At 40.9% G+C, this 26,763-nt stretch overlaps 1 protein-coding gene and 1 long non-coding RNA gene across 5 annotated transcripts in view; one reads left to right on the top strand and one right to left on the bottom strand.

The window, feature by feature from the left end:
* Window positions 1-2,508: 2,508 nt before the first annotated feature.
* LOC311138418 lies at window positions 2,509-15,217 on the bottom strand. The gene is made up of 3 exons (XR_014614045.1): window positions 15,078-15,217; window positions 4,069-4,150; window positions 2,509-3,902 (listed from the first exon to the last, which is right to left on the bottom strand). It is a non-coding gene; the product is annotated as an uncharacterized lncRNA (long non-coding RNA).
* The window catches only part of LOC311138417 (lysosomal protective protein-like), a 27,758-nt gene continuing 14,756 nt past the window's right edge, over window positions 13,762-26,763 (top strand). For 2 of the 4 annotated variants that reach the window (XR_014614043.1, XM_084173097.1), the window contains exons 1-8: window positions 13,762-13,807; window positions 15,084-15,244; window positions 16,757-16,868; window positions 17,951-18,001; window positions 18,209-18,295; window positions 23,179-23,334; window positions 24,692-24,783; window positions 25,101-25,185. Coding sequence is in view for 2 of the 4 variants with exons in the window: in XM_084173097.1 (XP_084029223.1) it covers window positions 15,084-15,244; window positions 16,757-16,868; window positions 17,951-18,001; window positions 18,209-18,295; window positions 23,179-23,334; window positions 24,692-24,783; window positions 25,101-25,185 (744 nt within the window). In the remaining 2 variants the exon portion in view is untranslated. Of the gene's footprint in view, window positions 13,808-14,585; window positions 14,879-15,083; window positions 15,245-16,756; window positions 16,869-17,950; window positions 18,002-18,208; window positions 18,296-23,178; window positions 23,335-24,691; window positions 24,784-25,100; window positions 25,186-26,763 lie in introns of those variants that run through there. The other 2 variants (XR_014614044.1, XM_084173096.1) reach the window with 2 other exon arrangements.

The raw sequence follows: 26,763 nt of genomic DNA, 5'->3' as shown, positions 1-26,763 counted from the left end.
GTATTGAGGGGAGGATGGATGGGGCCATGTATCGCAAGATCTTGGCCAACAACCTCCTTCCCTCAGTAAGAGCATTGAAGATGGGTCGTGGCTGGGTCTTCCAGCATGACAACGACCCGAAACACACAGCCAGGGCAACTAAGGAGTGGCTCCGTAAGAAGCATCTCAAGGTCCTGGAGTGGCCTAGCCAGTCTCCAGACCTGAACCCAATAGAATATCTTTGGAGGGAGCTGAAAGTCCGTATTGCCCAGCGACAGCCCCGAAACCTGAAGGATCTGGAGAAGGTCTGTATGGAGGAGTGGGCCAAAATCCCTGCTGCAGTGTGTGCATACCTGGTCAAGACCTACAGGAAACGTATGATCTCTGTAATTGCAAACAAAGGTTTCTGTACCAAATATTAAGTTCTGCTTTTCTGATGTATCAAATACTTATGTCATGCAATAAAATGCAAATTAATTACTTAAAAATCATACAATGTGATTTTCTGGATTTTTGTTTTAGATTCCGTCTCTCACAGTTGAAGTGTACCTATGATAACAATTACAGACCTCTACATACTTTGTAAGTAGGAAAACCTGCAAAATCAGCAGTGTATCAAATACTTGTTCTCCCCACTGTATATTGGTGACAAAAAAATACAGTGGTTTGATTCATCCTGAAAGTTTCCATATTAAATTGTTTAATCCATGAGATATTGGAAGGTGAGAAAAGTGTACAATAGGGGTTGAACAGTAGTGCTATAAATCGACCCTAATAATCCTCACTAACCATGGAACTGTGATGACAACGGTCCAGTCATGAACTGCGCGCAACGCTCTAGGTTTAAACTGCTAAGTATGGCCTGCGTTCCATAATGATTCATATCCCAACATATTGCACAACTTGTAATATGTTCGCCTAATATGATTCACTATTGCTACCGATCCTCAGGAACAAGCACACGAACATGACAGAGGAAAGAAAGGTAAACTATGTAATGGAATGATACAAAATGTAAGGAAACAAACACTACAGTTATAAATGTATGTGGGTATAACTGACGGTGGCTACCGATGGTGGCTAATATTTAACACGATAGAAATTGTAAAAAATACAGTGAAAAGTCTGGGCAAATAATTAAAACATTCTAGAAATCATACATCAACTCGGTAGGTTTTGCGCATGGCTACAGAAGCCTATAGCTTGGGTCTCCAAATTTCATCCCTGCAAGTTATAAGGCCAACATTTCATAAACTTCACTGTGGAAAAGTTGATATGCTGAAGTTTTATGCTATATGACTGGTTTTACATGTCTCCAGCAATCATAAGGTACAACTAGAATGTAGCCTATGGAGAATGCGTTCAGAATGGACATTAATGAAATAGTAATTAAAACATATGCATAGGCTATTTATCGCCGTTTCAGAACCATGCATAGCCAAAAACACTATTTTTCACGGGAAAATGTGTTGGAGAGCCTTTATGGATGAAAGAAAAAGATAAATGTTTTGATTCATTCTGAAAATTGCCACATTCAGTTCTTCAACCCATGGTAATGTTGGAAGATTAGTGTACATATAATTATATATAATAGGGAGAATATTGTATAATACCCTGGTCTATTGCCCGCATGGAACTATGTGATGACAAGATCAAGTATTGCGCCATGGGTAAAGTTCAAACTGCTTGATCGGCGCTTCATAATGATTTAATTAGCCAGCAACAACCACACGGATGTGACGGCGTTTAGAGGAAGCAAATTAAGGTAAAGAAGCAATTAATTAATGTAATTACATGGAATGATACAAAATGAAGGGAACTAACAGTACATTGACAGTTAAATATGTGTGGTTATTAGGCCTACTGACTGATGGTCGATACTGATAGTGGCTCAAATTTAACATGGTAGATAACAGAAAATGGCGGGGTATATAATAACATTGGAAGAGTACCCAAAGGTTAACGTTGGTTATTTCTATCAGAAAAAATAAAAACTTCTACTTGGAACAGACAGGTTGCTCGACCTTATTCATCGTTTCATCCCACGTAAAGGTGGTGACATTGAGGGAATTATAATAATAATAATAACATGCCATTTAGCAGACAGCGACTTACAGTCGTGCGTGCATACATTTTTTGTGTATGGGTGGTCCCGGGGATCGAACCCACTACCTTGGCGTTAGAAGCGCCGTGCTCTACCAGCTGAGCTACAGAGGACCACAATTAAGTTTGTCAGAATACAGCGTATCTGTAGACAACTCTGCCACACCTCCATTTCTGTGATCTCCACCCGAACAAATAGCTGGCATGCCTAAATTCGTCAGAATATGCATAGAGAGAAAAGTGCATAAAAGGGAATTAAGTTCCATTTACACGCATATAACTCGGGTCTGAATCGGCCCCAATGTGAACATGGTTTTCTTCAAAAACCTTTGTCCTCTTCCTTGGTACTGGGGGGTCTTGGGTAAGGGTGGTAGGGGATTATCTGTAAATAAATCAAATACAATTAGTGTTGAGCTGTTTATTTTGTCAGTGTAAGTTAAATATTTTAAATAAATAAAAATATGTATTCTCTAGTGTTTCATGGTACATTAAAAGAGGAAAAGGTCGTTTTAGCTTACATTTCAAATGCTTATCTCTATGGCTTTTGGCAATACCCATTCCATTTTATAGATCTGTCAGCACAAAAAAAATGCAATAAACCAATACCATTTTATTACAGCTTTGTTTGAGTCGTCATTGGAATAACGATTTTAGGCCGGGATTCAATCCGATCGTAGATTACATGCTATGCAGCTTTTAAAGGCAATGTTCCCGCATTCGCGGAGATCCCATTCCCGCTGCATGTCTGCTTAAATTAAAAGCTGCATAGCATTTAACCCGGGGTCGGATTGAATCCCGGCCTTGATGTTTGAAACTACTCAAGGAGTATGCAATAACCATACAATATGTCACATTAAAAATATATATTTCAGGAGCACTGCTAGTATTTACAATCACACATGAACTTGTGTAAAGATTTTGCTGTGTAGAATTGCCCCACACAGACGCCAGATCAATCCATCAAGATCGTGGTTGAGCTGAGGACAATAAGTTCAGCAGAATCCTGAATATCTTCAGACATGCAATTAACTTTTTACAACAATTCACACAATAACCAGAAAATGGAGAAGACTGGTTACAACCCAACATTTCGGACATTCAAATAGTCTTAAATAACCGAGGTCTGTCAATACCTGGGGTAAAAAATGTCCTCTTTAAAATAATTTACAAATGCAAAACAAAAAAAAACAGTCTACATCGACTACACAAATTAATTTAACAAAAGTCGGTTTGCAGAGTCACATTATGAGGGGAATCATCAGTAATGGCTGGGGTACATTGACATGGGCGGAGGCTGACCCATGCCTTGGTCTGGAGGACGCAGAGTTCCCAGCATTCACCAGGTGGTTGAGAGAGGGTCCCCCCCCCCCCCCTGAGGGGCAGCCATGCGGCCTGTGGGCGACCCATAGCCATAGGGGGCGCTGGGGGGCACCCATAATGTTGGGGGCTTGGGATGGTGAGGGTGCCATTTTGGGGACAGGGGAGTCTGAGGACATAGGGAGGCCCGTGGACTGGATGCCCATGGTGGAGCTGTAGGCCTGGGACTGGGGGGCCATGGCAGGGCTGGCTGCGGAGGCCGATGCCCTGGCACTGCTGTTGAACAGGCTGAGGATCTTAGCCTGCAGCTACTACTGGTGGTTGGAGGCAGTGGCGGAGTTGGGGGCCAGCGGTATGCTAATGTCTGTCGAGTGGGCACTGTGGGGAGGTGACGCATGGGCAGGATAGGTAGGATGGGATGAGCGGCGTGACCGGGATGAGCTGCAGGGGGCATCGCCTGGGAGGAGGCTCAAGGTTGGCAGCCGTCGCAGGGGGATGCGCTACTGCAGAGGAAGACAAAAAACAGTCAATGTGCTGCTGTTTATGCTGTTATGAGTTCAATTCAAGTTCAAGAACAGAACAGACTACTGTAAATGGAGGAGCAAAACCCAGCTTTGCCATATTGGACCTCTTTCAAGCCCCATTTGAGGGCAATGTTGAGAGCCTTACCTGCATGTGAGTCGGCTCTTACGACAAGTTCCCTCTTGACCCTCAAATACTCCTGAGACTGTCCAGCTCTGGAGTCAAGAACCTAGGACGTCAAAGAGAAAAGTATTTCTTCATGTCAGACACACACATACAAACCCCACTATGACAACTTACACATAATGGGACGATCCAAAACGGCACCATTCCGTGCCGTTCTCCTCATCATGGTTTGGGTGGGAATTTACGTAAAAAGCGTTGTCATGTGCAACAGCACAATTTCAAGCAATGACAGTCTACCAGAGAGAGATGGAGGGAAAACAAGTAGGATAAAACAAGTAGGATAAAAGTGAAATGGTGAAACAGAACGGCTGTTAAGACACACTGAAATAAGTAGAGTGGACTTAGGCCAGGAGTAGAAAAATAAGTTAGTCGATCTCAGATCCACTGTCTGTGTGGCCAAGTATTTTAGAGTGGCCTTTTATTGTCCCCAGCCTGTGTAATGATCATGCTGTTTAATCAGCTTCTTGATATGCCACACCTGTCGGGTGGATGGATTATCTTGGCAAAGGAGAAATACCCACTAACAGGGATGTAAACAAAATTTGTGCACAACATTTGAAAGAAATAAGCTTTTTGTGCAAATGGAACATTTCTGGGATCTTTTATTTCAGCTCATGAAACATGGGACCAACACTTTGCATGTTGCGTTTATATTTTTGTTCAGTATAGAAGTAGAGAAATAAACATGTTAGCAATGGAAATCTGGGATTCCTTTTATTTTATTTATTAATTTTTTATCAGACAACCCCATAGTAGAATAGTTTACCTATTTAAATAGTCCGCTTGTTGTGTTCTGTGCGAGATAAATATTCCTTGAGGCACATTTAAGTTGCGAGAGCCATAGGGAGGGAAACCAGTATTCTGACAAGCAGTCAATGAACAACTCTTCAATCGCGGGAAATACACCTGAAAGCAGTTTTGGCCTTTGTTAAAAACCTGTAGGTCTAAGCCCTTAACTTAGTAGATATTGCGATCTAACATATGGAATAGTTTTAAGATGGTCATAAAATTGATCATTTAGCCTTTTGATTTTGAATTTCAGGATCCCTGTAGGTATAAAAAAAATCGTATAAAAAATATTTTGAAATATTGAATTTGGCCTTTACTGCAATAGCCCATAGAAACTAATTAAATACCACATTTGTACATGACAAAACAATAAAAAATTATAATAAGGAAAAAGGTTTTGAAGTGTCTGTCCTATATCTGAGAGATAAGAAAACATAGAAGAAGAAAAAATGTAAACCCATGTTTGGTCATATTTTTACCCTCTATGCACTTTGTGCCATTTTACAGCCCGGTACTGGGTTACCTTCAGACAACTCCACTGAAGTTTGTGTGTGTCGTGCAGCAAAACAACCACCTGATTTTGACAACAATCACCCCATTAAAAGGTGGAAACATCTTACCAATCACACCATTCATATGGTGAATGTGGTACCCCACACGCCACGTGTGGTACGCATTACCTTTGAATAGTGATTTAGAACCCCACATCGTACTGTGTGATACGCGACCCTTTCAATGGTGATTTTGGACAATTTAAACTAAGACAGTGCACACCAATGATTCAATGGCGCCGGAGGGGTGGCTGCCTTTTTATGGACTCTTAACCAACCTTGCTATTTTGTGTGTTTTTTCGCATTGTTTGTAACTTATTTTGTACATAATGTTGCTGCTACCGTCTCTTATGACCGAAAAGAGCTTCTGGATATCAAAACAGCGATTACTCACCTTGAACTGGATGAATAATTTTTATTTAATGAGTCGGACGAGAGGGATTTGCTCCAGACACCCGACAGGGCCCTCATCCCTGTCATTCGCAGTAGAAAGAAAATTAGATATTGCGGAAGGAGATCGGGGTGCCTGGTAAGGAGCCGGTGACGAGTGGCTAATCTGCCTTTGCCATCGATACTATTGGCCAATTTACAATCGCTTGATAATAAAGTGGACAAACTGTAATATCTTATGTTTCACTGAGTCGTGGCTGAACGAAGACATGAATAACATACAGCTGGTGGGTTATACACTGTAGCAGCAGGATAGAACAGCAGCCTCTGGTAAGACAAGGGGTGGCAGTCTATGTTAATTTGTAAACAACAGCTGGTGCACGATATCTAAGGAAGTCTCAAGGTTTTGCTCGCCTGAGGTAGAGTATCTCATGATAAGCTGTAGACCACACTATCTACCAAGAAAGGTTATCTATATTCTTTGTAGCTGTCTATTTACCATCACAAACTGATGCTGGCACTAAGACCGCACTCAATGAGATGTATAAGGCCATAAGCAAACAGGAAAACGCTCATCCAGAGGCGGTGCTCCTAGTGGCCGGGGACTTTAATGCAGGGAAACTTAAATCCGTTTTACCTCATTTCTACCAGCATGTTAAATGTGCAACCAGAGGGAAAAAAACTCTAGACCACCTTTACTCCACACACAGAGACATGTACAAAGCTCTCCCTCGCCCTCCATTTGGCAAATCTGACCATAATTCTATCCTCCTGATTCCTGCTTAGAAGCAAAACCTAAAGTAGGAAGCACCAGTGACTCGGTCAATAAAAAAGTGGTCAGATGAAGCAGATGCTAAGCTACAGGACTGTTTTGCTAGCACAGACTTGAATATGTTCCGGGATTCTTCCGATGGCATTGAGGAGTACACCACATCAGTCACTGGCTTCATCAATAAGTGCATCGATGACGTCGTCCCCACAGTGACTGTACGTACCCCAACCAGAAGCCATGGATTACAGGCAACATCCGCACTGAGCTAAAGTGTAGAGCTGCCGCTTTCAAGGAGCGGGACTCTAACCCGGAAGCTTATAAAAAAATCCCGCTATGCCCTGCGACGAACCATCAAACAGGCAAAGCGTCTATACAGGACTAAGATAGAATCGTACTACACTGGCTCCGATGCTCGTCAGATGTGGCAGGGTTTGCAAACTATTACAGACTACAAAGGGAAGCACAGCCGCGAGCTGACCAACTGGCAAGTGTCTTCACTGACATTTTCAACCTCTCCCTGTCTGAGTCTGTAATACCAACATGTTTCAAGCAGACCACCATAGTCCCTGTGCCCAAGAACACTAAGGTAACCTGCCTAAATGACTACCGATGCGTAGCACTCACGTCTGTAGCCATGAAGTGCTTTGAAAGGCTGGTCATGGCTCACATCAACACCATTATCCCAGAAACCCTAGACCCACTCCAATTTGCATACCGCCCCAACAGATCCACAGATGATGCAATCTCTATTGGGCGGCAGGTAGCTTAGTGGTTAAGAGCGTTGTGCCAGTAACCGAAAGGTCGCTGGTTCTAATCCCCGAGCCGACTAGGTGAAAAATCTGTCGATGTGCCCTTGAGCAAGGCACTTAACCCTAATTGCTCCTGTAAGTCGCTCTGGATAAGAGCGTCTGCTAAATGACCAATTATTATTATTATTTATTATCTATTGCGCTCCACACTGCCCTTTCACACCTGGACAAAAGGAACACCTATGTGAGAATGCTATTCATTGACTACAGCTCAGTGTTTAACACCATAGTGCCCTCAAAGCTCATCACTAAGCTAAGGACCCTGGGACTAAACATCTCCCTCTGCAACTGGATCCTGGACTTCCTGACGGGCCGCCCCCAGGTGGTAAGGGTAGGTAACACACATCCGCCACGCTGATCCTCAACACGGGGGCCTCTCAGGGGTACGTGCTCAGTCCCCTCCTGTACTCCAACACCATCATTAAGTTTGCCGATGACACAACAGTGGTAAGCCTGATCACCGACAACAACGAGACAGCCTGGCCGTGTGGTGCCAGGACAACAACCTCTCCCTCAACGTGATCAAGACAAAGGAGATGATTGTGGACTACATGAAAAAGAAGAGGACCGAGCACGCCCCCATTCTCATCGACAGGGCTGTAGTGGAGCAGGTTGAGAGCTTTAAGTTCCTTGGTGTCCACATCACCAACAAACTAACATGGTCCAAGCACACCAAGACAGTCGTGAAGAGGGCACGACAAAACCTATTCCGCCTAAGGAGACTGAAAAGATTTGGAATTGGTCCTCAGATCCTCAAAAGTTTCTACAGATGCACCATCGAGAGCATCCTGACTGGTTGCATCACTGCCTGGTATGGCAACTGCTCGGCCTCCGACCGCAAGGCACTACAGAGGGTAGTGCGTACGGCCCAGTACATCACAGGGGCCAAGCTTCCTGCCATCCAGGACCTCTATACCAAGCGGTGTCAGAGGAAGGCCTTAAAAATTGTCAAAGACTCCAGCCACCCTAGTCATAGACTGTTCTCTCTGCTACCTCACGGCAAGTGGTACCGGAGCGCCAAGTCTAGGTCCAAGAGGCTTCTTAACAGCTTCTACCCCCAAGCCATAAGACTCCTGAACATCTAATCAAATGGCTACCCAGACTATTTGCATTGCCCCCCTCCCCTCCACTCCCTCTTTTACGCTGCTGCTACTCTGTTTATTATCTATGCATAGTCACTTTAATAACTCTACCTACATGTACATATGACCTCAATTACCTCGACTAACTGGTGCCCCCGCACATTGAATCGGTACCGGTACCCCCTGTATATAGCCTTGGCTATTGTTATTTTTACTGCTGCTCTTTAATTATTTGTTCCTTTTATTTCGTATTATTTTATATTGTATTTTTTTGTGTGATTTTTTGGGGGGTATTCTTTCTTAAAACTGCATTGTTGGTTAAGGGCTTGTAAGTAAGCATTTCACTGTAAGGTCTACACCTGTTGTATTCGGTGCATGTGACAAATAAAATGTAATGATCATCATAGAAGGCCAAAGTTCAAATTCGTGGGTTTTTCTGTAAATTGTCCTTTCCCCCCCTTTGTGAGAAGACCTCTTCGAAACGACTCGACTCGTATTGTGACTCAAAGTGGTCCTGTGTTGACAAAGAAAATGTGCAATTATAGCTCAAGCTAAATTAGTTTGTATAAGCTCACAATTTCCCTGCAACATGGCACATTTGTATTCTGCCCATTGATGTGGGTTCTCCAGAGCTAACTGCCCATCAACCCCATTGGGTTGGGACTTGTTAAAAAGTCATGCACATAGCTACTAACAGTGTGACAACAGGGTTGTCAAAATGTTGTAAGGTACAAGTAGAAATAGCCCACACAACTTCGACACAACGTTGTGTGGTGGTTGTGTGTTTGCTGGGTATAACATTAGCTAGCTAATTTTCCCCCAACATCGGACACTCTCTAGTGGTTGGAGGACTAAATCACCTCAAGCTCAACATTTAAATGGACTGGAAAATAACGGAAAGTTTTGCGACTAAAGACAACCTTCTAGCTAGCTGACCACCGATTTTCATTGCAATTTATGTAAGATATATATATATATATATATATATATATATATATATATATATATATATATATATATATATATATATATATATATATACACACACATACATACATACACATTTTGTGGGACACTGTATATTGTAAAATTTGACTGCGCACAAATATAATAATTTAATATCCAACTTTTTACCTCTGAAATATAGCAAACAGATTTTCTAATGTTGCTAGCTTAGTTGCTAAATGTTGATAGAACTGCTAAGTAAGCAAAAAGGAAATAAATTGTAAGCGTTACATAATACATATCACGAAAACAGCTGAATGTTGTCAAACTTTACCGGCATCTTTTGTTTTTAGGAGATTACCATGTGTATGTGAATTTTATCGGCTAGTAACAGTTTTATTTTCTTATCTACCAAGGTGCATGGTGTACCTCGGCAGACCCTGGCGGACAGGCTGAGCGGCCGGGTGACCCATGGTTGTCGCAGTGGACCACCCACATTGCTTGCACCAGATGATGAAAATTATCTGGTGCAGTACTGTATCTCCTGCGCAAGCGATGGGTTCCCCTTCACCAGACAGAGGCTGATGAAATACGCCGACAAAATACGCAGGTATCTGGTGTTCTATGTGTTTATGTACAGTACCAATCAAAAGTTTGGACACACCTACTCATTCAAGGGTTTTTCTTTATTTTTACATTGTAGAATAATAGTGAAGACATCAAAACTATGAAATAACACATATGGAATCATGTAGCAACAAAAAAAGTGTTAAACAAATCAAAATATATTTTATATTTGAGATTCTTCTAATAGCCACCCCTTGCCTTGATGACAGCTTTGCACACTCTTGGCATTCTCTCAACCAGCTTCACCTGGAATGCTTTTCCAACAGTCTTGAAGGAGTTCCCACATATGCTGAGCACTTGTTCACTCTGCCGTCCGACTCATCCCAAACCATCTCAATTGGGTTGAGGTCGGGGGATTGTGGAGGCCAGGTCATCTGATGCAGCACTCCATCACTCTCCTTCTTGGTAAAATAGCCCTTACACAGCCTGGAGGTGTGTTGGGTCATTGTCCTGTTGAAAAACAAATGATAGTCCCACTAAGCCCAAACCAGATGGGATGGCGTATTGCTGCAGAATGCTGTGGTAGCCATGATGGTTAAGTGTGCCTTGAATTCTAAATAAATCACAGACAGTATCACCAGCAAAGCACCAACACACCATAACACCTCCTCCTCCATGCGTTATGGTGGGAACTACACATGCGGAGATCATCCGTTCACCCACACCGCGTCTCACAAAGATACAGCAGTTTGAACCAAACATCTCCAATTTGGACTCCAGACCAAAGGACACATTTCCACCAGTCTAATGTCCATTGCTTGTGTTTCTTGGCTCAAGCAGGTCTCTTCTTCTTATTGGTGACCTTTAGTAGTGGTTTCTTTGCAGCAATTTGACCATGAAGGCCTGATTCACACAGTCCCGTCTGAACAGTTGCTGTTGAGATGTGTCTCTTACTTCAACTCTGTGAAGCATTTCTTTCGGCTGCAATTTCTGAGGCTGGTAACTCTAATGAACTTATCCTCTGCAGCAGAGGTAACTCTTGGTCTTCCATTCCTGTGGTGGTACTCATGCGAGGCAGTTTTTATTTAATTTTTTTATTTAACCTTTATTGAACTAGGCAAGTCAGTTAAGAAAAAATTATTATTTACAATGACGGCCTACACCGGCCAAACCCGGACGACGCTGGGCCAATTGTGCGCCGCCCTATGGGACTCCCAATCACGGCCGATTGTGATCCAGCCTGGAATCGAACCAGGGGGTCTGTAGTGACGCCTCAAGCACTGAGATGCAGTGCCTTAGACCGCTGCGCCACTCGGGAGCTTGATGGTTTTTGCGACTGCACTTGAAGAAACTTTCTTAAGTTCTTGAAATGTTCCGTATTGACTGACCTTCATGTCTTAAAAGTAATGACGGACTGTCATTTATCTTTGCTTATTTGAGATGTTCTTGCCATAATATGGACTTGGTCTTTTACCATATCTTCTGTATACCTTGTCACAACACAACTGATTGGCTAAAATGCATTAAGAAGGAAATAAATTCAACAAATTAACTTTTAAGAAGGCACAACTGTAAATTGAAATGCATTCCAGATGACTACCTAATGAAGCTGGTTGAGAGCATGCCAAGACTGTGCAAAGCTGTCATCAAGGCAAAGGGTAACTATTTGAAGAATCTCAAATATAAAATATATTTTGATTTGTTTGACACTTTTTTGGTTACTACATGATTCCATATGTGTTATTTCATAGTTTTGATGTCTTCACTATTATTCTACAATGTAAAAAATAGTAAAAAATAAAGAAGGTGTGTATGTAGAATGCTGGACCGACTGTTCTCAATGTGTGTACTGTAAATGTGGACGTGTATGGTGATGCCAAAACAAACATTTTCATCCTGGATGGACAATTATATATTATATTCTATTGTAGGTTTCGGCACCCAGGGGAAACGATCCCACCACTGGGGAAGAGGTGGTGAGAAATGTTCAGGAGGAGGCACAAGAACCTGAGCATGAGGAGGCCGGACACCCTGGACAGGGGGAGAGCGGAGTGTGCCACACGTCCGACGATGGACACCTTCTTCACTTCTTATGAGAAGCACTTGGAGGAGAGTGGGTTGAGGGAGACACCCAGACAAATCTATAACTGCGATGAGTCTGGGTTTTGTAGTGACCAGAGCAGGCACAAAGTGCTGGCTTCCCGGGGCGCAAAACATGTGTACCAGCAGGCTCCGGGGACCAAGGAGCACATCACAGTGCTGGCCTGCTTCAATGCAGCTGGGGAGGACGTCCCCCCGTTTATCATCTACCCCAAGTGTTACCCCGGTGGCCACTACACACAGAGGGCACAGGAGAGGGCTGCCATGGATGAAACCATTGACGACATCGCCTCTGCTGGACCCCCTGCTGGAACCACTCCTGACAGCTGCATCACCACTGCCAGTGCCTCCCAGTGTGCAACACCTGTAGGAGCCGCCAGAGTCCCCAGCTGCAGAAGAAGGCCACGTGCCTACTCTCCCGGCCACACCATCGTCGGCCCCTCAACCCCACCATTACAAACACCAGCTCATCCAAGCCATCGGCGGCGGTTTCGACCACCACCACGATGCACACCACCCCCCCTCTCAGTCACCACCAACGCGGCCTCCTCTGGACCAACTGCCTCCTCCGTCTCCCCTGGTCACACCACCATAGCAGCCTCGTCTGGTGTCCCTGCCCCCTGCAATTTGAATACAGCCACCTCCACAGGTAAACACACAAAAATGACTGTTTGTTATCTGTTTTATAAATCTACAATGTTTAAACGTATTTCTCTGTTTACATATCTACTGTTTACATATCTTACATATCTACCTCCTCCAAAACATCTCCAGCATCCTCCAGAGGTATTGATGTAAAAAAGTTGAAAAGGGTTTTCATGAAACATGCTCTGTCTAACACTACTTTTTCTCAAACTGCAGCACAGAAAAGGAAGAGAAAAGCTCCACCGGCCAACTCTGTCACGCCACCACTCTCAGGTACTTCATAATCTGTTTCTCTCTCTCTCTCAGTTGTATCAATTACTATTGTTGTTGAAGAACTTCTACATTTTGCAAAACCATGTTAATCAATTTGATTATTATTATTTTTTTAACAAAAGAAGACACCACTTGCTGTGCTTGCTGCGGGGAGCGTGATCCGCCTGCAAGCTCCCCTCAGGAGTGTAGGTCCGAGGTGCCATGGGTGTGCTGTGACTTCTGCCAGCACTGGTTCCACTGCAAGTGTGTGCAGTGGGATCCAGAGGTAGCAGTGGAGCTGGATTTTTATTGTGATTTTTGTGACAATATAGGGATGGAGGTCGAGATTTTATTGTTTGTTTTCATATGAAATTATTTGTCCAAAAAAATCACAATAAAAATCCAGCTCCACCGCCACCTCTGAATTATTTGTCTAAAATATAATATATATAATTATTCAACCCATCTTGTGTATTTCTTCCTTTACTTTCCAAGTGCATCTCTGCAACACAAACTCCAGTGTTTATTGTTTATGTCAATGCACATTACTGAAATTAAAGTTTTATTTGATGTAAATTATTCAAACTCATTTATATTTTAGTATTAAACTGTTATCTACTTTCTCAAAACATAAGATTAATCTGTAAAACAAATTGAGACATTATTTGGTTACAACACTGAAGAACCAATTTTTAACAGTCCACCGGAGGGCGCACCGGGCTACGCTATGAAATGTTGACAGGCAAGTCTCTCTTTTTTTTAACCTGAAGGCTAGCCAACTAACACTTCGGATACGAGGTTGGTGTCTCTTTTTTTTAAAATAAAATTAAACAGATATATATTGTAATTGAACAAAATAGTAAGGTGGCCAATAACTGGGGACCGTATGCAGATAATACGGGACGTATTTATTTGCTAAACCTCTTATCAAAAAGCTGCTAATAGTTGTATTTCCACTGAAATGTCAAACATGCTAATTGCTAACCCGTTAGCTAACATTTTTACGACAACAATCACAAAACATTGATTGCATGATCACAAGATAACACTGTTGAAGGTAATATATTTATTAAACGCTGTTGAATATGCCGATAATACGGGTTTCCAACGGTAGCTAGTTATATGAAGCTTGCTAACATCTAGCCCATTCAAAGACGCTAACTACCTTTAGCGCCTATTATTGAAGGTATCATCTTCCCCGGCGGACTTTTGTTAAGAGCCCCGACGCTTGCGGTACAGATTTGGAAACATAAGGAGGAACGTATCTTTCATATCAGCAATAGATAATTTTCAAAAAACAAAAGGTTAAATTACTACACACCTTTATATGTTTTTTTCCCACACTATCTCTATGGCAGAGTTGGAGAGCATCAAAACCATAATGTATCATGGGTAAATTGCAACTGAATGACTGCTCTACAAATAATAATGAATAGTTATTTGTGATTTATAGACCAGTCAATCGGCAGTCGCCTGCAAATAGTACAGTAGGTGACGGTAATGCACCATAGGTTGGATGCCAACCGCCGATAAACCCCACTGAAGAAGAAGAGGCTCATCACGAGGTCGTTATCACAACCACAAAGTCATAATTATGTCTAAACCCCGCCTATTTGTACACTTTATCTTCTTAAAAGCGTATTTTAAACCTAACCTTAACCACACTGATAACCTTATGCATAACCCTAACCTTAAATTAAGACCAACAAACACATTTTAGTTTTCATTATCTTTTACGATATAGCCCATTTTTACTTTGAGGCTGTCGTAACTAGTGACAACCTATCACGAGCTCCAACCGCAAAAGTAAACATTTCCGTAATACTGTGGCTGTTTTATAACTAATTACGGCTTAGTTGATCGAAAAAGGTAAGTGCTAAAGTTGATTATAATAGGTTTATCCAGCTAATTAATAATTTAGCGTACTCATACCAGCCTACTTTACTGGTAGCTAGAGTGCTAACCGTTGGCTAGCCTGTTGTCGCAATCACACTGTTGTGTTTGGGACTTCGACTGTAATGACGTTAACGGTTAGCTAACAACTAATAAACATTTAATGCAATTTTACCCCCAGATGTTTCATTTGGTGTTGTCCCTGCTGTTGGGAGCGTTGGGGACTCTTGGGGCACCTGAAGCAGATCAAATAAAGTTCCTCCCTGGGCTTCAAAAGCAGCCTAACTTCAAACAGTACTCAGGATACTTCAATGTGGCTGACAACAAACACCTTCACTACTGGTGAGTGGGTAACGTTAGCTGGGTGATTCCTGCAATGCTGTGCCTTTTCTATCCCCAGGAAATATCACTTCTTACTGTAAAACATTGATTCCAAAAGGCTTTAAATATAAGATCAGGTGTCCTTTACCTTAAAAATACACAAATATGGATTTTGAAAGGATATTTTATGCGTTTTTAACACTTTTTTCAGTCGATGCCATGGCCCCGGGTTTTATTCATCAACTTCCACGAGAAATATAAGCCATTATAATAACATATTTTAAATCTTTCTTCATTATTTTATAGTCCTATTTATATTCTCTCTCGGGGCGGCAGGTAGCATAGTGGGTAAGAGCGTTGTGCCAGTAACCGAAAGGTCGTTGGTTCTAATCCCTGAGCCGACTAGGTGAAAAAATCTGTCGATGTGCACTTAACCCTAATTACTCATGTAAGTCGCTCTGGGTGAGAGCGTCTGCTAAATGGCTAAACATGTAAATGTAAAAAAATGTAATAACACTTTATTCATGATTCTTGTATTTATTGTTATTTTATTTAAGATTTTTGGTGTGTCCCTTAAAATACTTTGTTTGTTGTAATTCTCCATTTGTATGAAAGGGTTGTTTTCTTTAATGACATTCAGGAAGCCTCATCATTTCTTTGGTGGGAAAACAAATATAAACACTCAGTTGTATCTGTTTTTCCATGTTTCATGTTGTTAGTATGTATGTCCCACTCATAAATGTCCTTCCTGTTGGGCAAAATTACAGTATACATTTAAAAATATATATATGTTAAAATATCCTGTTCAAGTGTTCGCCATTATGCTAGCTCAGTCTTGCTCACTCACAGAGCTATGGCTAATTTAGGCTCCAAAAAATACACCAGGAAATTTGCACACATTATGTCAAAATAAGTTAGGTCCTCACCAAAACATGGAGTTTCGCAGAGCAACTATCAATCATCATTACTGTCGTTATGCACGGTATGTACTTCCAAAAAATGGCTGAATAAAATCAATGATCATTTGGGATACTATACTGCTGCTGGATCAGCCGACCTGTGCGTGGCAATAATGATGAGTGATTTTTATTGGAGGTGGCGAAGGTTGATTTGGCTCAAGTGACTTGGTCAAAAACAAGTTATATGACATTATAACAATTGCAGAGCTAGTTAATGGTACTTTGAATTGAAAGATCCTGGGCGTCAGAGGAGATCTCGTCTCCTCAAGCCCAGGTACTGGTTCAGTGCGTTGTCTACTAACTACATATTTTTGTCAAACCTAAAGGGAGCAGTGTAGGGCACACAACTTTAGCCATGACTTTAGCTTTGAGCAAGTGTCTTGGTTTGCAAGAGGAACTATTCAAACAACATGCCAAGTGCACTGCTTAATTTGGCAACCAGCCAGCTTATCGCTTGAGTAGGCTGTTTATTTAATAAAGTAAATAAGTAAACTCATCTTCAAGTTATGCCAACAGAATTCACTTGGGTACTACTATGTCATACATGCTCCACTCAAGTGAACCTTTTATGCAGGTTTGTGGAGTCTCAGAAGGATCCAGCTGGCAGCCCAGTGGTTCTTTGGCTGAATGGTGGACCTGGCTGCAGCTCCCTTGATGGTCTGCTCACAGAACATGGGCCTTTCTTGGTGAGGAGAACCCAAGATACATTCAATGGCCAGTTTTATTAGGCACACCCATCTAGTACCGGGTCGGAACCCCCTTTGCCTCCAGAACAGCCTGAATTCTTCGGACCATGGAAACTTTGCTCAGTTGGTATCAAGGGACCAAATGTGTGCCAGAAAAACATTACACCACCACCACCAGCCTTTACCGTCGACACCAGGCAGGATGGGGCCATGGACTCATGCTGCTTTCGCCAAATCCTGACTCTGCCATCAGCATGACGCAACAGCAACCGGGATTCATCGGACCAGGCAACGTTTTTCCACTCCTCTATTGCCCAGTGTTGGTGATCGCTTGCCCACTGCTTCTTCTGGTTTTTAGCTGATAGGAGTGGAACCCTGTGTGGTCATCTGCTGCAATAGCCCATCCGTGACAAGGACCGACGAGTTGTGCGTTCCGAGATGCCGTTCTGCACACCACTGTTGTACTGCGCCATTATTTGTCTGTTTGTCGGCTGCCTGTTAGCTTGCACAATTCTTGCCATTCTCCTTCGACCTCTCATCAACGAGCTGTTTTCGCCCACAGGACTGCCGCTGACTGGATGTTTTTTGTTTGTCAAAAACATTCTCGGTAAACCGTAGACACTGTCGTGCGTGAAAATCCCAGGAGGCCGGAAGTTTGAGATACTGGAATCGGTGCGCCTGGCTCCGACGATCATACCACGCTCAAAGTCTCTTGCGTCACTCGTTTTGCCCATTCTAACGTTCAGTCGAACAGTAACTGAATGTCTCGTCTGTCTGCCTGCTTTATATAGCAAATCACGGCCAGAGTGGTTTGGAGCGAACCATTTTCGTGAACGGGGTGGTGTACCTAATCAACTGGCCACTGAGTGTATGTATAAATGATCTAGGTACCACTTTCAGTTTAGATGACTAACTTCTTAGAATGTTGCTAGTTAAAATGTCCTGCTGTTAATGTTCAAGAGGCCAATCTTACAACTGAAATTCACACGGTCTGCCATTTTAAAATGCTTTGGATCAGTTTTGTTTTGAAGAACCACTGGCTTGGCATAGTCTTTGAACGCGGTCTACTGTTTTCATTTCAGATTCAAGACGATGGCATGTCGCTGGAGTACAACCCCTATTCCTGGAACATGGTTTGTTTCTTTCCTCTAGCATATCTTCTCTAGCCTGGTCCCAGATCTGTTTGTGCTTTTGCCAACACCATTGCTGTCATTGTCATGCCAATGATAAACAGACTGGCAATCAGGCTATATCTTATCTCAGTCTCAAAACGATTCCATTGGGTATCAGTGTTCCATTTATACACATTTGAAAAGTTACATCAGCTGTGATGTTTTTAGATTGCCAACGTGCTGTACCTGGAGTCACCAGCAGGTGTGGGATTTTCTTACTCTGATGATAAGAAGTACACCACCAATGACACTGAGGTGAGTGTTGTTCAAATGTGCACGTTTAGCTTGCCTTGGGTGGGATAAAACGGGCTGAAAACAGGTGGAGAGGGATGGGTTTGGCTTGGGGGAGAGCGAGAGAGAAGGAAGGATTTAACTATACTATAATGTAATTTATTTTTGTGACTTGCAAACCTGCTGTAAAATGAATAAGAGTTCTGAATACATTAGGAGAGGATGTTGAGTCGTTCTTATTCCTTGTTTGTCATTATAGCTAAGATTCAATGGTGGTTATTGGTGAGAGTGGAGAGGGGCTCTATCCGAGGGATTGGGACTGGGTGGCTGGGAGGACATCAGACACTTCCCTGAAGTGTGTACGTGGGGCCTCCACTCATCTCCCTTCAGTCTCTCGGTGGACCCACTCTCCCCAAGTAGACCCCCACCATTCACTATTTCATTTTAATATAATTTACAAGGTAATACAAATTGACCACAGTACTTAATTGGCAGTCTTCTCCAATGTATCTACAATTACATTATCCACAGACTCTTGGTACATTAGGAGAGGAGTTGGAGCGTAAAAGCACTAAAAAGGCATAGCGCCTACTTTGCTTTATGTTTTTGGTCTTTTCTGTTAAATGTCTGCTCAGCCCACATGCTCACACGCTCTATACTGTATATGTAATGTATACAATAACTATGTATTCATACTATGACTCTCCCATTCCATGGAATTCCCACCGCCCTCATATGACATGTCTGCTAAAATGTTTTATCTGGTTCTTCAATGATAGACGGAACTTTGATTTTGTACAAGTAAAGACCAACAAAATCCAACTTATTACATGGAATGTGCACGGGCTCCATGATAAAAAAAAATAGCATATGGTTCTTGAACACTTAAAGAGATTGTCAGCAGATGTATTTTTCCTGCAAGAGTTACTTAATTATTTTTAAAAAAAAAAGATTAATTTTATATTTAAAGAGGAGCTGGGTTGGAGAGGCCTATGCTGCCTCCTATTGTAGTAACAACAGAAGTGTAGGCATCCTAAAAATAAGAATACACCATTTTCCCTTATATCCCAGCACATGGACCAAGAGGGCTGTTTTCTAATGTTGAATTGTACCTTGCATAGTGAAAAATATACATTGATTTCATTGTATAACCCACCAGGGGCAAATCTGGTGTTTTTAGATAGAATTCAAGCTATATTAGATCAAATCCAGACAGGAAGTATTATTTTAGCTGGTGACCTAAATCAGACATTAGATAAGATTGACAGACATAGCAATAAAAAAAAAAGGCAAATTCAAGAACCTCTAAAAAGGCAGGAACATTTCAGCTCTACAAATAATTTACAGGACACCTGGAAATTACTATTCCCAACTACAAAAGACTACTCCTTTTCTTCTCAAAGTAAGAAAAGCTATTCAATAATTGACTACATTTTTATGGCCAAAAATGCTCTAAACAATTTACTGAGTTAAAAAAATCCATGACATAGGGATATCGGATCATTATCCTGTATCATACTTAATTACACCAACAGAAAATACACTTAGCGACAGAATATGGAGAATGAACAGAGCACATCTTCAATAACCGAAATGTATTAAATATGTAAATGAACAAATTAAAACCTTTACCATTACAAATGTAGACATAGAGGACAGAAAAAAATAAAATAATTAAAAACCGAGATCACCCAAAAATAAATAGTAGACACTGTTAAAACATTCACATGGAGAAAAGCTCCAGGTATGGGTGGCTTTCCCATATCATTTTATTTGACATTTTGGGACAAAGTTGCTCTCCTGTTTACACAAATAACAACAAACGTCACTCAATTCAGTGCTTCCTAGTTCCATGTATCAAACCAGTTATTTCAGTTATATTAAAACCAGGAAAATCTGGAGTCCCCTGCTGATTACAGACCCATAAGTTTAATAAATTGTGACAATAAAATAATAACAAAGCTCATAAGGAATGGCGAAAGTCTTACCAGACTTAATACATATCAATCAAACAAGGTTTATTAAAAATACACTTACAAACAAAATACAAGAACATGTTTCAGTTTTTTATACAAAACGCAAAAAAACAAGATATAGATTTATCAATAAAGGCTGTTGATGCCGAAAAGGCGTTTGAAGGTCTTGAATGGCCTTTTCTATTCAAAACTTCAGAAGCGTTCAACTTTCCAGCTGAATAATAAATTTCATAAAAATGTTATAAATGTCCTAAAGCAAAAATATACACAAGTAATACATTTATCTAATGAAAGGGGCACAAGACAGGGATGTCGTCTCTCCCCCCTCCTGTTTGCACTGGCAATTGAACCGCTTGCAGAAAGAATTAGACAGGAGCCAAACATAACAGGTATCACTATTGGTAAACATTAATATAAACTAAACTTATTTGCAGATGATCTCCTGATATACCTGACCAGTATTACAATCTCAGGATATAAAATGAACATGGAAAAACACAAAATAATGGCAATAGGAAAAAGACTAACTAATGATCTACAACAATCCTTTAAGTGGACCACAAAAAATATCAAACGCTTAGGACGTTTAAGTGACAACCAAAAAATCTTTATGTATATCTCATTACTCAACAATATAAGCAGATCTAATTAAATGGAACAATCTTCCCATAAATCCTAATGGTAGAATAAACCTCTTCAGAATGGCATGGCTTCCAAAGTTTTTATATTTATTCTTGGTAATACCAATTACCCTACCGAAGACATTTTTTAAAGTATACTCAGCCATAAGATACTTTTTATATGGGCAAATAATATTCAGAATAAAAAGGGAAGTTTGACATCTTCCTAAGTCCGAGGGTGGTTTTAACCTTCCAGTCTTGGAATTGTATCAACTCGCCACCCAAGGCTTTTACTTGCAACATATTGTTAAATGCACGAAAGCGGAACAATGGGTACATATTGAAGATGCGCATGCTCATCCTCAATCTTTTCACGAGTCTATTCTCAATGGATAAAGCTAAGAACATTAACAACTTCATAGTTAAGAAAACTATAACAATACGGAAGAAAATGAAACGTATACTACAAGAACCAATATCACTCCTAAAAACACAACCCTATGGAACAATCCTTGGATAGGTTTTCAGAATTTCACTGATAAATTGGCCTATATCAAAAACTAAAGGCATAGAAAACTGTAAAAAATTATTCCATTACAGAATTAAAAAGCAATTTTGGACTGAACAATGTAGACATTTTCAAATGCATGCAACTTAAATGTTTTATCACGAAATTTCCACCAGAAATCTTTTGGACATCAGAGCAATGTTGAGGGAATTCTATTTGACTCGGAAAAGGATACACATATGACAGGTAATACAGTATAAACAAAACCTTGAAGAAAGCCTATCCAACTGACAATATGTAAAAAAAACAATAATAATACTGAAACTATTGGAATCAAGACTTAAAAATAACTGATATAGGCACAAGATGGGGTGTTGAAACATAACTAACAAAATTGCAGTTAACAAAAATGTAAGCTTAATACGGTATAAACTCATGTATAGAATATATTATACAAGAGACAAAATTCACATTCTACAGCACAACGGCAGTCATGTCTTAAGTGTAAAACCAACAAGGCCTCAATAATTCATGCCTTCTGGGAGTGCAATAAAGTGCAAAAGTTATGGGCGGCGTTAGGAAGTTGGCTGTCAGAAGTTTTGCAATGTAAGTTTACTTTTAATCCGTCATTCAAGACATGCCATATGAGGGTGCGGTGAAATACCCAATGGTGTGGACCATGTCTCGTCAATGATGAAAAAAAAACTACTTAAAATCAAATGATCCTCCATCACTAAGACGGAATCAAATGTATTATGATTTCAATATTGAAAGGTTGTGGGCTACGGATAAAAATAGAACAGTGCAATTTGATGCCATATGGCATGGAGTGCTACAAGCACTGGAAAGTTCCGGGGGATGAAGGATGAGGGGGAGTGTGGTTGTGAGAAATTTCTTGATGTGTGTGGTTGAGGTGGGAGCATGTGGGTCTGAGCAGGTGTGATGTCATTGATGTTTGTTGAAATTTGTGTGCGTCTTATTGTTTTTTTGGTAACACTTTACTTGACGCCCAGCGTCATAACACGTTATGACACAGTCATAACATGTCATAATGTCATATGTCATAACAGCTGACATACAGTGCATTTGGAAAGTATTCAGACCCCTTGACTTATTCCACTTCGTTATAGTCCGAACCTGTCATATGGTCATAACACTGTCATGACACACATATTTACACCTGTTGTGATGTATATTGTGTTATTTTTATGGCTGGTTATGACACTTACATAACAGTGTCAAAACCAACAAAACCTACCACACAAGGCAAAACATTCCATTACACCATAGCCTACTTGTCAACAGTTATATAACATTTTCTGAAATTGACCATATGAAATGATCATTATAATTGCACACACATTGATGTCAGACATGCACCTACTCCAATGCTCTGCTGCTGAGGACTGGGATGAATGCAGAAGCAGATTTCAGTAGCAGGACAAGACACCCTCTTCTGGACTGATGATTGATATAAGGACATGTACGTGATAGGCCTATCTGGCTTATATGATTATGATGGTCATAATGCTTCTTTACAGTGTCATAAAGTGTATTTTCTTAGTCCAAGTAAAGTGACACAGGATGGTCACAATGCTTTATGACGGTGTCATAAAGTGTATTTTCTACAAGTTGATGGAAAAAAAACATGTAAAGAATTATATAAAAATCCTAGAAATTTACCACATTTCTGGTAGTTTACTTGTAAACTTGGAACGTTTTCAGTAATATACCCTCCCTTTCCAACCCTTGTTGGAACTGTACATAATCTAAGTGAGTTCAAAATGGACTTTTCTTGTCTAGGTGTCCATGAACAACTACCTGGCCTTGAAGGAGTTCTTCAAAGCCTTCCCAGAGTACAGCAAGAATGAGTTATTCCTGACAGGTGAGAGCTACGGAGGCGTCTACATTCCCACCCTTGCAGAGAGAGTGATGGAGGACGCCAGCATGAACCTGCAGGTGAAAAAGAGATGACCTGCGACACAAATTGCCCTATGAGCCCTGGTCAAAAGTAGTCAACTTAATAGGGAATAGGGTGCCCCTCCCAATACCAACCCTTCCCAGTGGGCCTGAAAGCAAAGAAAGTAAAAAAGATAAATGTGTATATACAGTACCAGTCAATAGTTTGGACACACCTACTCATTCAAGGGTTTTTCTTTATTTTTACTATTTTCTACATTGTAGAATAATAGCGACGACATCAAAACTATGAAATAACACACATGGAATCATGTAGTAACCAAAGTAAGGGCTATTTTACCAAGAAGGAGAGTGATGGAGTGCTGCATCAGATGACCTGGCCTCCACAATCCCCCGACCTCAACCCAACTGAGATGGTTTGGGATGAGTCGGACGGCAGAGTGAAGGAAAAGCAGCCAACAAGTGCTCAGTTTATGTGGGAACTCCTTCAAGACTGTTGGAAAAGCATTCCAGGTGAAGCTGGTTGAGAGAATGCCAAGAGTGTGCAAAGCTGTCATCAAGGCAAAGGGTGGCTATTTTTGAAGAATCTCAAATATACAATATATTGATTTGTTTAACACTTTTTTTGGTTACTACATTATTCAATATGTGTTATTTCATAGTTATGATGTCTTCACTATTTTTCTACAATGTAAAAAATAGTATAAATAAAGGAACTCTTGAATGAGTAGGTGTGTCCAAACTTTTGTGTGTTTGGGCTTTATAGATTGTTTATTTGTGTGTTGGGCTTTAGGTGAGATTATTCTTTAGAGTCAAGTATATTTGTAAAGGCCTCGATTTGTTTCTTGACTAGCACCATTCATTCTCGCTGACAATGTTATAACTTTCTAATAGTAACTGTGTCCACTGGTGAATTGGGGGAGAGTGAGGTGATTGCCATCTAAGAGCAAACATATTTTTTTGCGGCAGTGCTTCCTGCAAGCAGTGATCGTCTCTGATTTATTGAGAGATTCAAGGCGCTATCATCGTTAATTAACATAATATTCAATGCTTTGCTTCTACTTACATTTGTGCACTTCGAAATGAATTCTGTAACTTTGTCCCAGAAGCATTTACTGCAGGGCACTCTCACATCACATGAAGGAATGTGCCTACATGATTTAGGGGACACGGTGAACAGTAGTACACTTAATAGGGTGCCATTTGGGATGCTTATGTTGGACTTTTTTATTCTCTTCCGTAACTTGCTCTCCCCCTCCAAATTGGAATGAATTGAATAAGCAAAATCAATATGGGGGTTAACTACTTAGCCTATTTGTAGGCTATTGCATAGCTTTATGTTCAGGACTCCTCATAATCAGAAGAACAAATATGTTTGTATTTATTTTTCTCCCAGGGTATTGCAATTGGCAATGGGATGTCCAGTTATGAGATGAATGACAACTCTCTCGTCTACTTTGCTTACTACCATGGACTCCTTGGGACAAGGTACGGTTATGGCGTTTTCCTCAAATATAATGTATTCGTCACATACACAGTTTACTGCAGGTATAAAAGGTGCAGCGTAATGCTTATGTGCTAGCTCCCTCAACAATGCAGTACATTGGTAACATCCTGTCTTCTGTGAGTTTTCATGGCCTGGTCCCAGATCCCTTTCTGCTCTTGTCAACTCCATCGCTGTCATTGTCAAGCCAAACATGTTTGGCATGACCATGTGTGAGGAGGAGTTTGCATCATGGCACGAACAGACTAGGGCTAAGTCAGGCTAGATGATGACTGGTAACATGGTTCTGTCTTTCTGTCAGGTTGTGGACTGACTTGCAGGCCTATTGCTGCAAAGATGAAAATTGTGACTTCTACCACAATCAGAACCCCAACTGTTCCCACAATGTGAGTCCATTTACTTGGATGGATTCTCCATTGAGAGATCTTGGGGATTTATTTACAGGATGTTTGGGGCACATTGATTCTCGCAATGGAAATTAGTAAATCCCTAAATGGAGAGAAAGTGGTCACTCAAAAAATTAACATCACATTTAGAAATGTAAATCTTCAGAAGGCGAGGGATATTCAATAGTTGCAATGACTGTAGATCATGTGTATGTTCTCTTGTCTGTATTACGTCTGTATATTCTGTTTGTCAGCACCATTTCACCCGGTCAAATGCCTGTTAAATGAACTTGGCGAATAAAGGTGATTCTGATGACCAGTGGTAAATCTGACAAATTGTAACCTTTTTAAAATCTTTCCCCAATGTATTCCTCTACAGTGCTTTCAGAAAATATTCACACCCCTTGACTTTTTCCATATTTTGTTGTGTTACAGCCTGAATTTAAAAAAAGTATTCAACCCCTTTGTTATGGCAAGCCTAAATAAGTTCAGGAGTAAAAATGTGCTTAATAAGTTGCATGGACTAACTCTGTATGCAATAATATTGTTTAACATTATTTTTGAATGACTAGCTCGTTTCTGTATCCCACACATATAATTATCTGTAAGGTCCTGCAGTTGAGCAGTGAATCCCAGGGAGGTTTTCCAATGCCTTGCAAAGTAGGGCACAGATTGGTAAAAATAAAAAAAGCACACATTGAATATCCCTTTGGGCAAGGTGAAGTGATTAATTACACTTTGGATGGTGTGTCAATACACCCAGTCACTAAAAAGATACAGGCATCCTCACTTACTCAGTTGCCGGAGAGGAAAGAAATCACTCAGACTTCACCATGAGGCCAATGGTGACTTTAAAACAGTTAGAGTGTAATGGCTGTTATAGGAGAAAATTTAGGATTGATCAACAACATTGTAGTTAGTCCACAGTATCAACCTAAATGGCAGAGTGAAAAGAAGGAAGCCTGTTCAGAATACAAATATTCCAGAACATGCATCCTGTTTGCAATAAGGCACTAAAGTTAAACTGCAGAAAATGTGGCAAAGCAGTTAACATTTATGTTATGTTTGGGGCAAATCCAATACAACACATTACCGAGTACCACTCTCCATATTTTCAAGCGTAGTGGTGGCTGCATCGTGTTATGGGTATGCTTGTAAGCATTAAGGACTGGGGAGTTTTTTAGGATACAAAAGAAACAGAATGGAGCTAAGCACAGGCAAAATCCCAGCGGAAAACCTGGTTCAGTGTGCTTTCCACCAGACACTGGGAGATGATTTCACAATAACCTATAACAGTAGGCCAAATCTACACTGGAGTTGCTTACCAAGAAGACAGTGAATGTTTCTGATTGGCCGAGTTACAGTTTTGACTTAAATCTACTTGAAAATCTATGGCAAGACCTGAAAATGGTTGTTTAGCAATGATCAACAACCAATTTGACAGCGCTTTAAGAATTTGTAGAATAATAATAATAATAATAATAATAGACAATTGATGCACAATCCAGGTGTGGAATGCTCTTAGAGACTCACCACCGCATTAATCGCTGCCGTAGGTGCTTCTACAAAGTATTGACT

Source organism: Coregonus lavaretus (genome assembly GCF_964263955.1).
Source record: "Coregonus lavaretus genome assembly, chromosome: 12".
Classification (NCBI taxonomy): domain Eukaryota; kingdom Metazoa; phylum Chordata; class Actinopteri; order Salmoniformes; family Salmonidae; genus Coregonus; species Coregonus lavaretus.
Note: the sequence above shows the minus strand (reverse complement) of the source record. Positions and strands in the feature narration are given on the sequence as shown.